General features: G+C 43.0%; 1 protein-coding gene across 2 annotated transcripts in view; it reads right to left on the minus strand.

The window, feature by feature from the left end:
• Window positions 1–4880: 4880 nt before the first annotated feature.
• The window catches only part of epha4l (eph receptor A4, like), a 52501-nt gene continuing 38923 nt past the window's right edge, over window positions 4881–18458 (minus strand). For both annotated transcript variants that reach the window (XM_062386150.1, XM_062386149.1), the window contains exons 11-18: window positions 17897–18082; window positions 14438–14499; window positions 13100–13309; window positions 12825–12974; window positions 12191–12387; window positions 9958–10116; window positions 8010–9223; window positions 4881–6429 (exon numbers count right to left, since the gene is read on the minus strand). In XM_062386150.1, the coding sequence (XP_062242134.1) occupies window positions 9109–9223; window positions 9958–10116; window positions 12191–12387; window positions 12825–12974; window positions 13100–13309; window positions 14438–14499; window positions 17897–18082 (1079 nt within the window). In that variant the 3' untranslated portion in view covers window positions 4881–6429; window positions 8010–9108. The remainder of the gene's footprint in view (window positions 6430–8009; window positions 9224–9957; window positions 10117–12190; window positions 12388–12824; window positions 12975–13099; window positions 13310–14437; window positions 14500–17896; window positions 18083–18458) is intronic.

Below are 18458 nucleotides of genomic sequence, written 5' to 3' on the forward strand. Positions count from 1 at the left end.
TTTCAATTTTCTCCCCCTGTCCTTTTATATATATACATCGCTGTCCATCTATCTCAGTCTATCAGGCCCTTATCAAGGGTTTTTTGAACAATGCTTTCACTGTGATAATCAGGTTTCTGCTTGAGCTGATAGTCTCCTGGACTTTCATCAGCAAAGGGGTAGGAGGAAGGAGGGGCGAGCGTCGGCTTGATTAACCAGCATCTTGCCGGCAGATACAGACGCCCAGAAGTCCACATCGCCCACTTGCGTGTGAACTTTCCCTCCTCAACCTTCCATCCTCCATCTCTGACTCCAGACAGGAGTCCCAGTCAAGTGACCTGGTGGCTGGAGAAAGTGGTTTGCTCTAGAGATTAGCATGTATGTGTTGGTGTATTTGTGGATTTTTAGCTGTCTGTGTATTTGTGTGTTTGGTCAGGTCAAAGGTCAGGCTATCAGGTGGGGCCACCAGTGTAGCCACTGGATCGAGATAAAGAGAAATTGATGGGTCAAGTAGGGGACCTGCCTTTGCCTTCGGCTGGGAACAGTCAACCCTGGCGGCGCCCTTTGGCCCGGAGGTGAGATTAGTCTGGTGGGGTTGATAAAGCTCCTCGTTCTCCCAACAGACCAACAATCACTGAGGATTACGTTCCTAGAGAAAGATGGTTTCCCAAACAAAGCAGGTGGAGAGAGATGCAAGGCCACTCACTTAAAGGCTCTTCTTTTGTTGGTTTAGCGTCTGTAGCCTTGAACGAAAACGAACCAGTTCAGTTTTGCTGCAGTCGACACTGTCAAACACTGGATTTTGTTTTCCTAGAGACACAGCTGCAGGAGCCACTGACTGGTTTGCGTGATCAACAAGCTCATAGTTTGGCTTTGCCACAAATGTGTCTTTCTGATTTGTCCTCCTAACCTTCAGACAGATGTTCAGAGCCATGACGTTTTTGAAAACAGTCTTGTTTTATGAGGTGCTGAATAGTGAATTCATAAACAGAGGAAACCTCTTGGACTCTTCATCCGGATCTCCCTCGCAATCCCTTTATCATCCACCCCCGTCCTGCAGCAATCAACTCCCTGTTTGGACTCCCAGCCATTACAGAGCAAGACTAATTCTGAGTCTAAGTACAGTAGACTTCATAGAGTGAGCAGCACATCAGCAGATCAGCAGCAGCTCCCATGCTGCAATCCGTGTCTACACAGGGGCAACAGTATTGAGCTGTTGGTCACCCTCGTTTTAGAGGAATTCAAAGTGAAGACGCAGGGTCATCAAAGTCAGTCTGGAATAAAAATGTGGCTTTAACAAGAGATGAAGGGCATCTTCCAGCGTCTTGTATCTATTTCAGCTGAAACAGGTCCTTTCACCCAGTCTTTTAAATATCTATAGATACATTAGGTCTACAAACGTATCATCTCAAATTCCCAATGAAATTTAATAGACCATGTTAGAACACTGGACACGGATTGTGAAGTTCATTGTGCGTTTCATTGTGTGTGTAAATTCTAAACAGTAGGACAATATGGTCGGCCTCATGCACAGTCTGGGGTTTCCCTCACCTGACGCTGCAGTGTGAAGCTCATGGTGGTCTCTCTCTCTCTCTCTCTCTCTCTCTCTCTCTCTCTCTCTCTCTCTCTCTCTCTCTCTCTCTGAGTGACTGAGTTAGTGTGGTTATGCCATTAAGTAATTTAACACACAAGTTACTGTTTCTCTTGCAACAATGTCAGTAGCTGTAGATATTTTACCAATACTGAAGGCCTAATGGCGTTTCAGACAGAAATCAGGAGAATTGTTTGTGTTTCCATATTGAGCAGTTGATGATACTGAAAGTGCACTTTATGCATTTGAGTTGAAATCTGAAAATATACCATTATTGATGCAAACCTGCTTGGATCCTTGCTTCCTTGTGATTTTTTATGAGGGGTAAGGCCCCACATTAGCTCTTGAAAGGCCCCCCCATGTGCTTAAGGCTGGCTCTGCTTCTCCTGTAAGTGCTTTTTCATGTTAGCCCGCGACAGAGGCTTCTGGCTCTGGGGTTTGCTGAACCAAAGCAACATTTGACGGTTACACAGACGGAGTTTTACTACTGAGAAATTTCAAACACAGCTAAATTAAGACACAGTCTGTCGTGCTGCCAGAATTTGCTCCTGTTTTGTTCACACATAGATGTTTTCAGGCCCTCCATGTGTATTACTGTGTATGCACTGCCCATGAAAATTCCTCAGAAGTAATACCTCGCAGACCCAGACACAAGGTCAACTGCATGCTCGATCAATATGCTCAGACGTTTGAAAGGCCCTATCCAACTATTTTCCCACTGAAGCTTTCACCCCTTTTCTTTTCCCATTTATGTTTTCTGGTTCGTCATAACAGAAACCGCTATTCCTCTTAAATCCCCTTCACGACAACAAAAATACCAACCAGTCACCTGAAGACTTAAAAAAACTATTGACTTGGTTGAAGCAGCTGTGGATTAACGTTGAAGCATTTGGATTATGGATTATGCTATTGTGTGGACCTAAGGACGAACTTAAGAATGGCAACACAAAGCGCAGAGTAATCATAATGTCAGTGTGAAGGATGGCCCATTGTGATTGGCTTAGAAGACGGGCCAGGAGGGGCTTTATCTTTTTGAATCAGGAAATTGAATTATGAAACAAAGTGACCTGATGAAAAGAACTGCAGTGACAGTATGGAGCTGCGGGGGTTAAGCCAGTTTGAAGGGCTGGCACTTCACCTAAAGGTTTCTTAATTAGATTGGTTGACAAAAGTGTGTGTGTTTGTGTGTGTGTGTGTGTGTGTGTGTGTGTGTGTGTGTGTGTGTCTATAAAAGAGGATCTAAAGTGGTGTGATTATTATCTCTTGACTCTGTCTTCATTTTATCCCCCTTGTTTGGCAATAAAAGTAAGAGATCTCACTGTATTGAGATCTGATTGGGTCGTCACAGCTGAGACAAGTTAGCTGAGGCTATTTTTTATATTTCTGTGAATAATGTAACTCTATTGCCAGAGAAGAGCATCAATACTGAATGACTCTCGATTATATTTAGTGCCAGAGTTTTTCAGCTTTATGCTCTCTACAATAGCTGCCCCTGACAACTATTGAATGATTAATGTTGCAAAAATGTTGTGGTTATGGCAAATGATATAAGGTTGAGGTGTGGTTACTAATGATCCCCGGATGAAGTTTATTTTGGCCTTTAGCCCAATCAGAGTTATTGAATGTGAGGTATCTGGTGAAGTCCAGTATTGTAGGCTTTGTAAGATCCAGTGTAGTGACATTGCTCTGTCCAGCCACAGGCTTCTTTTCTATTTGAGAGTGCGGTGCCCGTTCTAGACCTGGCTGTGTGGAAGGGGATTTTGGTTGGGCTGTGGTGATGCTGTTCCGGCTTTCTCTCTGAAACTATAAAGTGCAGTAATTGAGACTGGCTGCAGGACTCAGACTAATAAACCCTGAAGCCACTGCTTCTGTTCACCTGTTTATTCAAAGTTCAGTGAAGCTCGACTCGGTACAAAGAACCCCAAACACCTGTAGTTACCATGACAGAGGTATCACTGGTTTGGAATACCTGGAAGACTGTTTCCTTGAGCCATCCCCCTAAGTGACTGAAGTAAAGAGATATTCTTCGCTGACAGAGGGGTCACTCCACTCACTCTGGTTAGACCAGACAGGCGCAGTTTCCTTTCCATGAGACCTGCTCTCACAGTCTGGGATTTTTCTGCCCTCTTTGTTTAGCTTTCAGTCACGGCTGCATCCAGCACTTTTCTTTGTCTTGCTTCCCCCGTTTCTTTGAAGAACACACTCTCTACTTCTCTTCTCTAGTCATTCATGAAGTGTGGCTCTAAGGATGGCCCTTGAGGATAGGTTGTGATTTTGATGATCCTGACCTTTCCTATCCTATTTTTAAAATTTTGTCTAGTGTCTAGTAAATTACTGGCTCCATGGTTAGAATAGCATTTGTATATACATGCAGGCTTTTACAGCTACTATTTTTCTTCCAATTTTTAATTCAACTTTAAGGCCAAGTTATACGAAAAAGCATCAGTTTGCGGCAAATCTCAGCCTCACTAATCTTCTTCCGTCTTCCTCTCTAGGCCAGCCAACAATCTCCGAAGGAGGCACACATTCCCTCTGAGGCAGATACATATCTCCCACTGCAAACTTCAGAGCTTTTAATGTATGCATGCCTTATGCTGGTGATTTTTCAGGACATGTGTAAAACGGCAATTGGCTCAACGTTCGCCTGAGCTCCGTTTCTAAAACTGTCCTTTCTTCTCCTCCGTCTCTACCAGGCCCTTATCAAAGACTCAGGACAATCAGCGGTTTATCGCTGCTGGAAATGAGTGCAGGAAGCAGATGTTGTTCTGATTAAACACACACATGAGTCCACACACACACATGCACTGTGCCAAGTGAGCAACGCTCGCTGCTGCCTCAAGGCCTGAGAGGAGCTAAGGGCCAAGTCGTGAAATCCAGAGTCATGATATCTGCTTAACATGTGGTGCAGAGGGAACAAACTGCCAACCGTTTGCCCTTTTTTATTGTGTGTGTGTGTGTGTGTTTGTGCGTGTTGTTGAAGTTACAGGGAGTGAAGGGAGTGACAGTATAAATAAGAAGGCAGAAACAAGGCCAAGAAATCGCTTGATGTTTTACCTTGGCCTCCTTTTTCAGTTATGTAACACCTCTATTATGTTCAATCATACAATGGAGTAATCAATGAATAATGGTGAGGTAATCAGCTCTTCTCTATAGACATAATAACTGCAATAACTGATGATGACCTTTGTGTCCGATACTGCAGTGTGTGTGTGTGTGTGTGGAGAGAGAGAGAGAGCGAGAGAGAGAGCATGCATGTGTGGGTGTGTGTATGTGTGTGTGTATGTGTGAATGAGAGGCAGGCACAGTGTAATATGGTTTCTACTTTAATAAGAATGCACTTTGGCACCCCTTTTATTTTCTTCACTTTAGGCTATTATTTTACAAACTAGATATAAAAGGACATAAATAAATGACATAAGTTACATGTACCTAGAGCTCCTTGACAAAAACAAAATAAAACAAATAAAAACAAAGCCAAAAAATGATGATCATGTCAAAATAAAAGTACAATAACGATCGAGAGAATGTTAGATCTACATGGCTGAATCATATGGCATCGGAAGGTGTAAAATGACAAACAATAACTCTGGCGTTTGTTAATTATTTTTTTTTCTCATTTGAATTTTTCAAATCTTCCGACATTAAAGTAGAGGAACAAAGTATTTTACAGTACATTCTGGTTTCCTTCTCCTTCCCAACATGTCTTGCATATTTCCAAACAGGTCCTTTTACGATAGATAAAACCCAAAAGAAAAAAAAAACATGTTGCCAAAACAGGAAAGAGCAGTCGAGCTGTCATTAAGGACGGAGGTGTTTTCTGAATTATATGAAGTGTCACTTACGAGTTCAAAGACATTCACATAAGTTTACTTTTGAAGAGATAAAGGGAAAAAAATGAATATAGTCCGTTGAGTTAAATCTGTAGCGATATGACGTGTGGAAAATTTCAAAATAACCAGCAGTTTTCTCTTCTTTAACACTTCTTTCCTCTCATCTCTGATCCATTGTTGTGTACAGGTGCGACATTTTAAACTGCTCCCACTTCAACAGAGAGCTGGCTCCTACGTGTCCGCCTTCACTTATATCGGAGTCCAAACTCCAGTGTACGTCTGTTGTGTGTCTGCTTGTGAGCAACTGTTACTGTCCAAAGCAGAAATTGGTTGCATTCCAGAAAGCTGTTTAATAAAACGCTGTCGAGTAGAGTTTTGCAGGTCTGGAGCCAAAATTATAAAAATGTACATAGTTTTTTTAGACACAAAAGCAAAATCGGTTCATGTTTTTTTATATAAAAAAGAATACAACTCAGTTATCTCTTCCTTCTCCACAGTGGCATGAAAACACACAGTTACTGATACTTCAAAGACGTTTTCAATCATTAACACACTCACACACACGCCCAACCATACAGTCATCCATGCACACACGCCATCACATCCGCACACTCAAATCAAGCACTTGTTACTTTACATGCAAACGGAACTAAGCAATAAAAAAACTAAGAAAATTTCACAAAATAAAATGAGGCCTTCAAAATAAAAGCACATTATCCGCTGGAGCAGGGCTTCTCTATTATATTACATTCTTCGTATTGTCTCTTTTTATGTTGTTAAGTCATTCATAGTAATTCCAGTACATCACTGGATGGCCACAAGCGGACGTTGGCTAGCTTGTCAAGTTGACGTGTTGTGAGGGTGGACGTCCCACACGCTGGGGGATGGATTTGTCATCTCTGTGTTGGAGTATTCTCCGAGGAGAGCAGGAGGGGGGGTAGCAGGAGGAGGAAGACAAAGAGGAAGAGGAGGAAGAATTCTGGTTGTGGCGAGCAAGGCCAGAATCCTGTTTATGATGGACGGCAGCAGCTGGGGAGAAAGAAAAGGAGGGGGGAGAAAAAGGGAGGCTGCATCAGTCATGGTGGTTTTGAATATAAACAATTTAAGCTTGGCATCCATTCCTGACCAACAATATTCTACTCTCCAGCTCTAACTCGATGGAACATTCGACTCATCCGCTAAACAAAATTGAGTGCCAAAGCCAGAGCGTCCAGAGAGTGCAAGCGGCCGCCCAGGGCTCAAATATGGATTTTGATGTATTAACTCATGTGCACCACATGCTGTTTTGTGTATATAATATATGAAACATGCCCTTGATTTACTGGCACACATCAAGAGCACGACAATGCACATTTAATCAGCTTGTGTATTAGATGATTTCTCCATGTATGGATTCAACAGTAAGTGACTTACTTTGTTCTAAGGCCAGCTGAAATAAATCCTTCAACATTGCTCAAGCGGAAACATTGATGATTTATATCTCAACAACTCATAATATTTATCATATATATTCCTTCTTGTTACTAAAAACTTTGTATCCGTAGACATCTTCTAATTCAAGAAGGATTTCTATTCTATTCTATTCTATTCTATTCTTTTCCATTCCATTCTATTCTACTCGAAAAATAACATGTATTATACTTCTCGGTTTTTAATATTTAATCTATAAAATGACATAAAATTCAACCGAAACGATTTCCCAATTAATCAATTAGTCATTTGTCAGAAAACAAAATTCATGCCAATATTATCTTAGTATTTTTTAACCAAAATGTCAAACAATTGCTTCTTCTTCGAGAGAGAGAGGATTTGAAGTGTTTTATAGTTACCTATCTAAATAAGAATTTATATTTACCTTAGGCTCTGGGGAAAAAAATCACTCTTTTCTGAAATTTTTTAGACCAAAAGATAATTTGGGAAAATAGTAAATTAGGCAGATTAATCTCAATTATTTTTATTTATTGCAGAGTTAGTTGTAGAGGTGTAGCTGATTAAATGACAAAACAATGTAATGAGAAAATCAAATAAACTAATATATGAGCAAAGAAACTTAAATCAAATAATGTTGTTAATGTAACTGTCAGTCTTGAACTTGCAAAGTAAGCTAAATCCGTGTTTACTTAACTTGTGTTGGATTTATCTGCAAAAATTATCAGTTCCACATAAAAAAAGAAAATCACGGGTTAAAACCATAGAGAGAACAATTTATTATCTAATATACTAAAACACCCCTTCTGTCTTCCCTGGAAAGTGTGGCCCAGCTCTGGTGGGCTGCGTTTGTCTGACTGGGAGTCGGCAGCTGATTCATTGTTTTCATTAAGATACTAAGAGAAGCAGCATTGCAGACTGATCACAGACCAGTGGCTATTGATCTGCTCTGGCTGTGTGCAGTGGCTCGATCTGCTTGTTAATTAACACAGTTTCTGGAGGGGCAAGTGATTGGGAGGCGCAGGGTCTAATGATTCTTATTGTCTCTTGGTGGCGAGACATACATACTAGAAGCATGCTGCACTAATTAAGGGAGATTCACTCCAATAACTTCATTTGTTATGTTTTAATGGGCCTTCTTTGGGCATGAAGCTAAAAAGTACAACACCATTGATCCTCACCTTCATGATGGAGTGATTGAAGGTGAGTGCCTTTTCTTGGCGATGATCATGCTGATGGTTCTGATTTCCTCTGCATCCAGATTGCCTCCGTTGTATCCTTTTGTCCGAGTAAATCCTGCCAATGAATTCCTTCACTCTCGCATTCCAGTTCACAACGGCAATTCAAGTGGTCCAGACGGCTGTCTATCAAAAGTGGCGAGGAAGCGCTGGGTCCCGGCGGCTCTGGGCCGGGCGCTTTGATCCAGATGGGATGATGAATCGAAGAATCCAAATTGTGTGTTTATCTGAGGTGTGGGAGAGCATTTTTGGGAAGACAGGGGAGCGGGATGGCTCCTCTGGAAGATCAAACACATTCTCAGCAGCGTCCTGAGGGCAACACAACACGGCGTTCTGGGAGATAAACAAGGCCAGGACAGAGCAAAAAAGCAAAAAGAAGCCCTCCCTGCAAAGCCATCTCCCCTCGGAATCCAACCCTCAACCTCTCAGAGATGTTCTGTTTATATCTGATGGGTTAGGATCCTCCATTTTGTCTGTGAGATACCAAGCAGATCCAGCTGAGAGAGAGAACAATGGTGGCTGGGGCAGCCGGAGAGTCCCACAGAATCTATTCATGTACAATAAACACAGTCACAGGAAATCAAAAAAATCTGCTCTGCGGATTATTCCAGAAAGAAAGTTCCAGAAACAACACACTGCCCGTGACGAGGGAGAGAGGTATGGTTCCCCCCTCTTCTTTTCCTTCCAGACCATTAAAGGCACTCCAGATTGGCCTCTCGGAAGCACTTTTCCAGCCGTCCCTTCATCTATCCATAAACGCTGCAGACAGAAGTGCCCCGTTTTCCCAAAAAACTAAAAAAATGGGGATGGTAAAGGTCTGATTAAAAAAAAAAGTGCCATTTTCACTTTTTTTCGTCTTCATCAATGTCTTCTTTTCTTTTAGATCCAATTTAAAGTGCATGGATGAGGTAAACTATTTCTTCATAGTTTATTTGTCCCTTTTTTTATATTTCATATTTTTTGTTATTTATTTATTTATTTTTTCATAAGAAACGAAGTCGCTTTGCTTCCTTTTCCCTTTTTTGTTTTTAGCGCGAATCTGTCAGACAGGAACCATTCTGCCTTGCAACTGTTGCATTTGGGACAGCATTCCCTGGACGCTGGTCAGGATCTTGTTCTGGTGAGCTGCTGAGGAGATACCTATGCGAGCCATGTCCCTAAAAAAGAAAAAAAGGTAGAGAGGCCTTTTAGGAGAGCGGACAACAATAACAAACACATGAAGGCCTGATACACATAATGGATTTTACAGCCTTCCACAGGAAACAGGCCTGACACTTTAGCTGGAATTTTAGTTGCCAAAGCAGCAATTCTGATCGTAAAAAAAAAAATATATAGAAGACATGTGACAGCGACTTAGAAACATTTAACACATGTATACAGTGAGGAAAGTCTCAGACCACTTCACCATTCAAGTTACTGAGAAAGGGATGGGATGTGGTGTAAGTGTGCACTGCAATTTTTTTTTTTTAATTCAAAGATTGAATTTCTGTTTTTGTAATAATTTCTTTTAAAAAGTTGTAGACATAAAAGTCTACTACCCTGCTACAACAAATAATTTGAAAATATTGTGAAATGTGTTTTTTCCAGGGATGAAAAAGCTATTTGTTTCTTTACCAGTGTTAATATCCATTAAAGCGTTATTCTTGAAAAAAGTGAACGTTTCATACCATGAATAATGAATGAAACCTACTTTCGGCATATTCTTTACAAAATGTTGGGAATTATCTGGGGTCACTTTCTCAAAGTGGGACCATATGTGTAAGGTGAAAATACACTTTTATAAAATTCAATTCACTTGATATAAAAACCTTTTCTGTCTCATCTTTTCCCTTCTTTCCCATTTTCTTCTATTTATTTTTCCGCTCTCTCGTTTCCTCCCCTTCCCACTCACTCTTGTGTCATGTGGACCACAGCCTCTGGAGTGGTGTAGCCGGCAGCAGTGAAGTTGTCGATGTATCGCTCCATGCCGATGGCCTGCAGCCAGTCCTCCACTGTTCCCACGGCCGAGGACGCCTCTGGGCTCCCGGGCTCCAATAGGGTGGTTTTGGGCCTGTTGTGAGTGGAGGAGAGAAAGGGATAAGGGAATCATTGACGATTACTTTCATTGAAGCTTGATGGTTGTCGTCTCAACTCTCAGTGTGGTTCTGTATCTAGAGTCGGTGTTTGAAGCTGCCAAACCTAAGATGTGTGCAAGTGTCTGTGCAAACAGACGATAAAAGTTACATTCTGTTGAAGTGCATTTGACTTGAAAGGTAATGATCTGCTTTCTCACACATTCTGGAAATCCACTGATTCATGACAACTACAGAAGCGGCAGCATTATGGGAATTAGTTTCCTCCAATGACACATACACATGCGTTTACGGAGAGCAGCCCTCAAGCTGTAAAATGCACCATGCTACATTTCTCTCGGCCGTTTCCCTCCCCGATGGGATCAGATTCAGCTCTGTTTTGTGTCGCTGTTTTGTGAGTCCTGCCAGAGACGGAGCCAAGTCAAACACAGTTCCTCCTGGGTGTGAGCCACACAGTTAGTTAAACCATATTTTACAGAAACCACAACCTGGTCTCACTTTAGTATAGTTTTTACCACTTGGTTGAGTTCCTCCTCATATTCAGATATTCATCAGCACATTCACCTCCCGCTTTCTTTTGCACGTCTTTCCCTTCAGTCGAGCTAACCGGCAGCGCCATCGACCATGAAACATTTACACGGGGAATGAGTTTGAGCCGGTGGCGGCCTCGTCCTGCTCTGGTGACTCTCTCACTCACTATCTCTCTCTTTAGCATGCTCTCTTGTTTTTAGAAAAGGATGTTGACTTGCACTGTGAGAACAGGGTGTCAGACTCTTGAGAAGTCATCTCTACTCAGTAGGTGAAAAGGCGTGTGCACAGCAAGACCTCTTCAAACACACACACACACACATTCTCCTTCCCTCTTTTAACATAAAAACAGCATTCACAGGATTCGGTTCCTGTAATTACACTATAAGGGCTCCCCCCCTCTCTCAATGAGTCCCATTAGGTGAGTGTGTGAGCGTGCGTGTGTGCATCCACATTTGCGCGCTCACACACTTGTTAAACTCAAACAGACTCCCGCTGGCCAGTGTCGAGTCTGTAAACATGCGTAGGTCATTCTTAACACGTTTAGCCACTCGAGAGTAATGATGGTGGAGCTGTTGGGTCATGTTTGTTTTTTAACTCTGCGTTCTGTCGTAACTCTCCCCCGCTGTTAGAGCAGCTACATTCCTCAGTGTACAGCACCATTAAAGACAGTTTGCAGAGAAATCCATTATAGGAGGCTGTTTGTGCTGAAAAGAGCCACACGTCGCTGGTAGATAATGTTTAATGGTGAATGTAAATACCAGCGATAGAACAGGATAGTGTGTGTGTGTGTGTGTGTGTGTGTGTGTGTGTGGTGTTCATTTAAAAAAAAAAAAACAGTTATTAGGCTGCATATATCGAGTGGGAACTTGTGAGTTTAGCAGATAAGTCAATGTGTGTTTATGCAAATTGCAATGTGAACAAACACACTGACATTGATTCAATTAACAACATCTTTGTTGGTTGTCAGGTTGAAAAACCAAGACTTTTAAATAATTTCTACACAGCTGCTCCATCTGATGATGGAAGCAACTGTGCTAAAAAGATTCTTTTAGTTGTAGTTTCGTCTTATTATTAGTTTAGGTAATAAATACATGAAATTAAGTTATATAATAGTTTTTTAGTAGAAATTAATACCTTAAATATATATTACATTGATTTTATCAACAAATGTGTCAAACTTACAAACTTTTTCTATAGTTTAAGAAATATCTACTGAAGTAACCTTTTATTTAATATCCCGATGTACAGGCCTGAGGAGCTAAACAGAATGTAGCCATTCACTAGAAAAAGATTAGATGCCTTGAAGCAAAATAAATAGTTTTTGAGTAGTAGAAATTGGTTTGTTTCCGGCTAATCTCCTGGAAATTGTTTTGAGATCCCTCATATTTATCATTGCTTGAGGGGAGCTCAACCTCTAACCTGTCAACCACCGGGATAGAATGAACTTTTTTTAATCTGTGATTCTACAACCTAACATAACCTCTGTTGTGTGTCTGTTTGTGTGCGCAGATGCCCCCTCACCTGACTGCGGTCTCTCCCCCGGTCCTCTTCAGACTGTTGGGGTTACGGATCAGCTTGTCCAGCATGTTGACAATCTGTCCAAACTTTGGCCGGTCGGCCCTCTCTCTCTGCCAACAGTCCAACATGAGCTGGTGGAGTGCCACAGGGCAGTCCATGGGCGGGGGCAGCCGATAGCCCTCATCAATAGCCTTGATGACCTGAACAGTAGAGTAGTGCTGTCAGTCACTTTCTTTCACAGTTTTTCTGGCGAGTGTCAAACTGTAGTAAACACTGCAGGCAGATTGATCCCAGCTATGTTCTTTTTTTCCTTTAATTTTATACCTTGTTCTTATTTTGTATCACCTTACTTTGGCCTCCAACGCAAGACATTTGGTTATGCATAAATTAAATCCTTCATCATCATTAGTGGCATTAGACTCGTGCATTCAAAGTGTAACGAGAAAATAGAATATACTGCTGGTATTTTATCACCCCTGGAGATAATTTGATTATCTAACCAAGTTAAAATGATGAAGTATCTTAAAAATGTTGGACAGTAACTGGGAATCATTGTCTGAGCTGTAATATCACACACTAATTCAAGCTGTATAACGTTCATGATGGTCCGCATGCGATTACATTTCTCCAGACTTACGTCTTGGTTACTCATGTCCCAGTATGGTCGCTCGCCGTATGACATCACCTCCCACATGACGATGCCGTAGCTCCACACGTCGCTGGCCGAGGTGAACTTCCTGTACGCGATGGCCTCTGGGGCCGTCCAACGGATGGGGATCTTCCCTCCCTGTAATTGAAAGATGGGCTGATTAATGAAATCTGACAAAGTCGACAAGTAAGGTGACACACGCAGACACTCCGCTGACGTGTGCTTGCTTGTACACACACACACACACACACACACAAACTCACCCTCGTGGTGTATGCAGCCTCGGGGTCGTCCTCCAGCACGCGGGACATGCCGAAGTCGGACACCTTGCACACCAGGTTGCTGTTGACCAGGATGTTGCGAGCCGCGAGGTCACGGTGAACGTAGCTCATGTCTGACAGGTACTTCATGCCCGACGCGATGCCACGCAGAATACCGACCAGCTGAATGACTGTGAAGCGCCCGTCGTTCTTCTGCAGAGAGGAAGACAGAGTTTAATCCTGGAGTCCTGCATCTTAAACGTTTTGAATTGTGTTTGACATTCAACTGCAGTAACTTCACTGATTTATTGGTTTTACTGATAAGTTGTACTTTACTGTTCAGCTTAAAAAGGAAAAATAAATTATCTTTCGTTTTAAATGACTATGAAATGCTGCATATTAGATTTAACTAAAATTATTAAGCTTTAATTATTTGACTTTTTTGGGATATAAGAACTAAACAAACACACCATAACACACATTTAGCAGTGACAAAAATGTAAAGTCAGTAAGTAACGTTTTATAACAATGCTTTGCAAATTGTTTAAGCTTTTTTTTTTTTTTTTTAACCATGTTCTTTTTAAAAGCCCGTTTTAGCTTTTAGAAGCAGTGCATAAACATAAACACCAATAACTCAGAACAACATGAATGTTTTAAACCTGGATGTGTTACTTTTTTTAAAGAAAATGTATTTTACTGTTATGAAGCTTATGATAAATTTATTAACAGATGAGCTAATTTGCACATGTATAACAACTATATAATATTAACAATACAATTTATTTTATCGCATAGAATCACAATGCACATTATCCTGAGGGACTTTACAGTAAAGTCGAGACTAAACAATATTATAGAGAAGCTCCCTTTTACAGATGATCTTGGGGATATATCAAACCTCCAATTGTTCTTAACTGCTTTCACAAGTGTTGAATGAGTCATACAAAGGGTTATAGTTACAGAGACATATTTAAACATTTAAAAATGTTCTTAGAGTACAGCTGTGTGACTGATACAAAGACAGGAAAACTTTTCTCTTCCTTTTTCCTTTTTCTTTCATTGTTTTCTTCTTTGTTGAGTAATTAATTAGGCATGTATATATACTGAATCAAGTATCTAAGCATCTACTGTAAGGGTAGTTTATTCCTGGAAATGAAACCTCTGCCAACCTCCTCGTCAGAAAAACAGTAAGTCGATCAAGATTAGGGCGAATGTTTGCGAACAAACGCTTGTAATTTCGGTGGATGACATTTCAGCGATAAGAGGGGATCAGGCATCTACACTCGTATCACACACTCAAACACATGCACACATGTGCACAGACAGAAACGCATGACTGACCCTCAGGAATGCATCCAGCGATCCGTTTTCCATGTACTCTGTGATTATCATCACTGGCTTACCTAGAGAGAGGGGGAGAGGGAGAGAGTGAGAGAATGAAAGGCAGATGATTATGGAGGTAAACGATGCACATCACAGCCCGACACAGCAGGGGGGTCTCGAGGGAACATGAGCAATGGTGTGTGTCTGTGTGTGTGTGTGTGTGTGTGTGTGTGTGTGTGTGTGTGTGTGTGTGTGTGTGTACACGATTGTGTGTTAGGCCATCCATCTCTGTCCCGTAGTGATTTAATTAGCTCTGAGCTACCCCTCTTCTTTACCCTGCACATGCAAAGGCATCTCCACCGAGACAAATTAAAAGTACACCCACACACAGACACACACATACGCACGACTTCTTGAGTTTATGCAAATATGAACTGATGTTGGACACATTATCCAAAGTCCCATCAGAGACACCCACCGAGAATCCCTCTGACTCGCTGTTTATGTCAGTCACTGTCCCTTTGCCCTCTTTCTCCTCAGCCAACTTTGGACACATCTGTCACTCTCCTGCTAGTTCCTCTTAACTGCTCTCTTTTTCCCTCCCTCGCTCCTATACTCTCTCCCTCTTTTCTCCCTAATCCCCGCCCCTTCTCTCTGGCCTTTTTCACCCCGTCCCTCTGTCTTCCCCTCTCTGTCTCTCTTGGGGAACCGTCTGTGTCTTTATCTGAGCCGGGGCAAGCGGCGGGGAGGATGGACCTTCCCTGGTGGGTCTCTGTCTGTCTTTGTCTCTCAGGATGAGGATGAGGAGGGGATAGTGGGCAGGAGGAGATAGAAAAAAAGGGAAAGGAAAGGGCGGGTGAATTGTTTTTGTCCCAAAATGGCAGCAAGCTGGTGCCTAACCAGCCGTGGCAACAGCACATGCTGAAAAGTGCCGCCAACGATTCCTCTCAGGACTGCGCTGCTCTTGGCGTTCCATTTTAAGTGGCACAGTTAAGGTGGACTTAAAAGCTTATTGTGCTGATGAGAAGTGCTGACTTAAGCCTGATGCCTTGAGGGAAAGTCGTGTAAAATCTCTTGTGTCCCCCAGCAAAACGCCTAAAGCGGCAGAGAGCCAGCCGAGCGGTTGGGAGCTGAGGTCTTCAAGGTGAAGTTCCTCCACTCCGCAGCAGGCCTCTCGCCGAGCCAAGAGGCCGTCAGTCACCGCATTACCCACCATATGATTGGCACGCCATTAATTATGGGGCGCCCCAGCAATGCCCCAAAAGGATGTAGAGTTAAAGTTGGGGGAGAGAGGGGACTCTCTTTGTCGGCCATCTTTGTTCCCTTTGTTGCGCGCCTCTGCCCCAGGGCTGCCGGTGATTGACAGGTCCCCAATCAAGTCTGAGGAGCGTCTGACCTGCGACCCTAAACTCTCGCCTTCCCAGCCCTGTCCTCTTCCTCCCTCGCCATTTGCATGCTAATTTCTTGTTTACTGAATACACCCTGCCGCCTTTGGCAATGAACTCTGGGCAAGGGCCCCACCAGTGGGACGATTATCACCTGCCAACAAAACAGGGGAAGGGGAGAAACGCAACAGGGCACAATATTTGAGGGAACATTGGGCAAACGCTCGCTTTAGTCCTTGACGCTTGCAGCTAACAAAGATCGTTTTTTAAGAGCAGATCTTTTCTAAATTAGCACGCTCTTACTTTATGTAAATATATTACGTCTTCTTTTGAGCTCCAATAGCAGTTAGGTTTTAATTACGCACCAGCATGACTGACACATTAAGTATATACAGACTTCAAGATGGTGGACTACAGCCAGCAATCCTCAGTGAGAGATTTTTGCACATTTATGTATTTTAGTGCGTATTTGGAGTTCCTCCATAATTAATAAGGCTTAATTGGCTCTGTTGGACATGCCAGCAAACTGAGGCCAGATTGAGAGTTCCCTCTAACTTGATTGTAATAGAGAGGGGTATGCAATTCAAATAATGGACTTTTAATAGATTCCACTGACACACTCAAGTGTGAAGGACTAATTTGCCCAAAACCTTGTGTCAAGCTCTCGAAAGTAAGAGTGGAGGGAGGTGGAGCGGGAGTTATCGGATGCCCTTATTGCTTTGGCTCACTATCCTTTCATGTCGGCTCCCATCATCGTTGCGTAGCTGTTCTGATTCTCCTTCATCTCCCTCCCTCTGCCTTGCTCTGCCTCTTTCTTTTTCCAGTGTCCGATCCAGCAGTTCTACCACTTTCTCTCTCTGTCTTTCCTGCTGTTGTTCTCCGTCTCTCCTCTAATCCATCAGCGCCTAACCGCCTCCCTGTCTCTTTCTCACCACGTCTCTATTTGCACCTTCGCTGGCTGCAGCCTGAGTCCAATTTCTTTTCCTTCCTCCTGTCCATCTGTCGGCCTTTTCTCTGTCTTTCTCACTCTGTCTCCGCGAGGTCTGAGAGGTCATTCCTCACAGTGAGAGGTGTGAAAGGTGATAAGCAATTCTGCCTCTGCTGCTGTTCACTTTCAGCTCCAGCTGGGCTAAGTGTGTGCCTGTGTGTGTGTGTGTATGTGTACATGTCTACAAGAGAAGAGTCAGAGAGACAGTGGTATCTTCCACAGATAGGGCCGGGCTATTGTGTCACGACACATTAAAGCACGTCATCAATCTAACCTGAGCCGAAGCTGGCCATCAGCTATGGTGATACTCACGCACACACGTGAATACAATTACAGACACACAGACGCCAACATGTGCCTACAAGACTTTTCGCAGATGCACGTGCACACACGTGTACATCTCTAGCCTAACAAAAAGCAACGGGCGAAGGTGTAAAAGGTGGGAAAACAGAGAGACAGGGAGGAGAGAGTTCCAAGGGCAGAGGGGGAGATTTGGCCGTTGTTCTGTGGCCATGCAGCAGCAGATAGAGGAGGGATAGGGTATCACTCCTTAACCCCAAACACATTTACGGCTGACACCATGATTAATGAGCCTGGTGCCGCACTACAGGGCCTGGTCCTGGACCCATTAGACCCCCTCCCAACTGCTCAACTACCTCTTAATTCCACCTCCCCACCAATGCTGGACCCCTTCCATCTGGACAAAGCCCACCTGGGGATACCCGGGATGGGACATAGAGACATGTATACAAGTGCACAAATCCAAGAATACATGTGTGAATACAGGTATCCTGGAACAAGTGCAACAATGTTACATCCATACTACTATGTTATAGTTTAAAAACTGCCTTTTCAAGCTCTAGGCATGCGCATGGCCGTCCACACAAGAATTGTCATATATTGCTTATGTGAGTGTGTGTGTGGCAGGGTGTGTGTGTGTGGGTATGTGTGTGAATATGTGTGTTTGTAAATGACTGGGTGAGCTGAGCATTATTACAATTTGCTCCCAAGTCCCCGAGATATATTTTCAGATATTACCATGTCCTTTCCCTCATTTCAAAATTATTCCACGGTAAAAGGAAGCAAAAGTCATGCTTGACATACATTTGGTGACCACACCCTCCAGGTGGATGATGTTCGGGTGGTCGAACTGGCCCATGATGCTGGCCTCAGACAGGAAGTCCCTCCTCTGCTTGTCGGTGTAGCCGGCCTTCAGCGTCTTGATGGCCACGCAGATCTCTCTCTTGCCTGGCATCTTCAGGCGGCCGCTGCAGACCTCGCCAAACTCCCCTGAAAACACAACACACAAGCTCTCTGTTAGTACAGTGCACGGGCTATAAATCACATCAGGAGGGGAGTAGGTGGGGGTTTGTGTGCGGGTGCGTGTGTGTGCATGTGTGCACCGGTTAGAAAGGCTCCACTTTAAACATTGATCAGGGTCTCTAATCCCTCTCTCCCCCTCCCCTCCTCACCTACTGATGCAGAGAGAGGGGAAATTGATATTGATTCTTTCTCTTTATTATTTTGTCATTGGGTGACTTTTCTCTGGCCACAGGAATAGCACAGACAACATATTAACCCCCCCCCCCCCGATTATTTTTTTTTTTATTCGCTGACCTGAAATGTTGCTGTCTAGGGAAATGATGTTTCTTTGTTTTCAGAGGGT

The sequence above is a fragment of the Platichthys flesus genome, chromosome 4, assembly GCF_949316205.1.
Source record: "Platichthys flesus chromosome 4, fPlaFle2.1, whole genome shotgun sequence".
Taxonomy (NCBI): Eukaryota; Metazoa; Chordata; class Actinopteri; order Pleuronectiformes; family Pleuronectidae; genus Platichthys; species Platichthys flesus.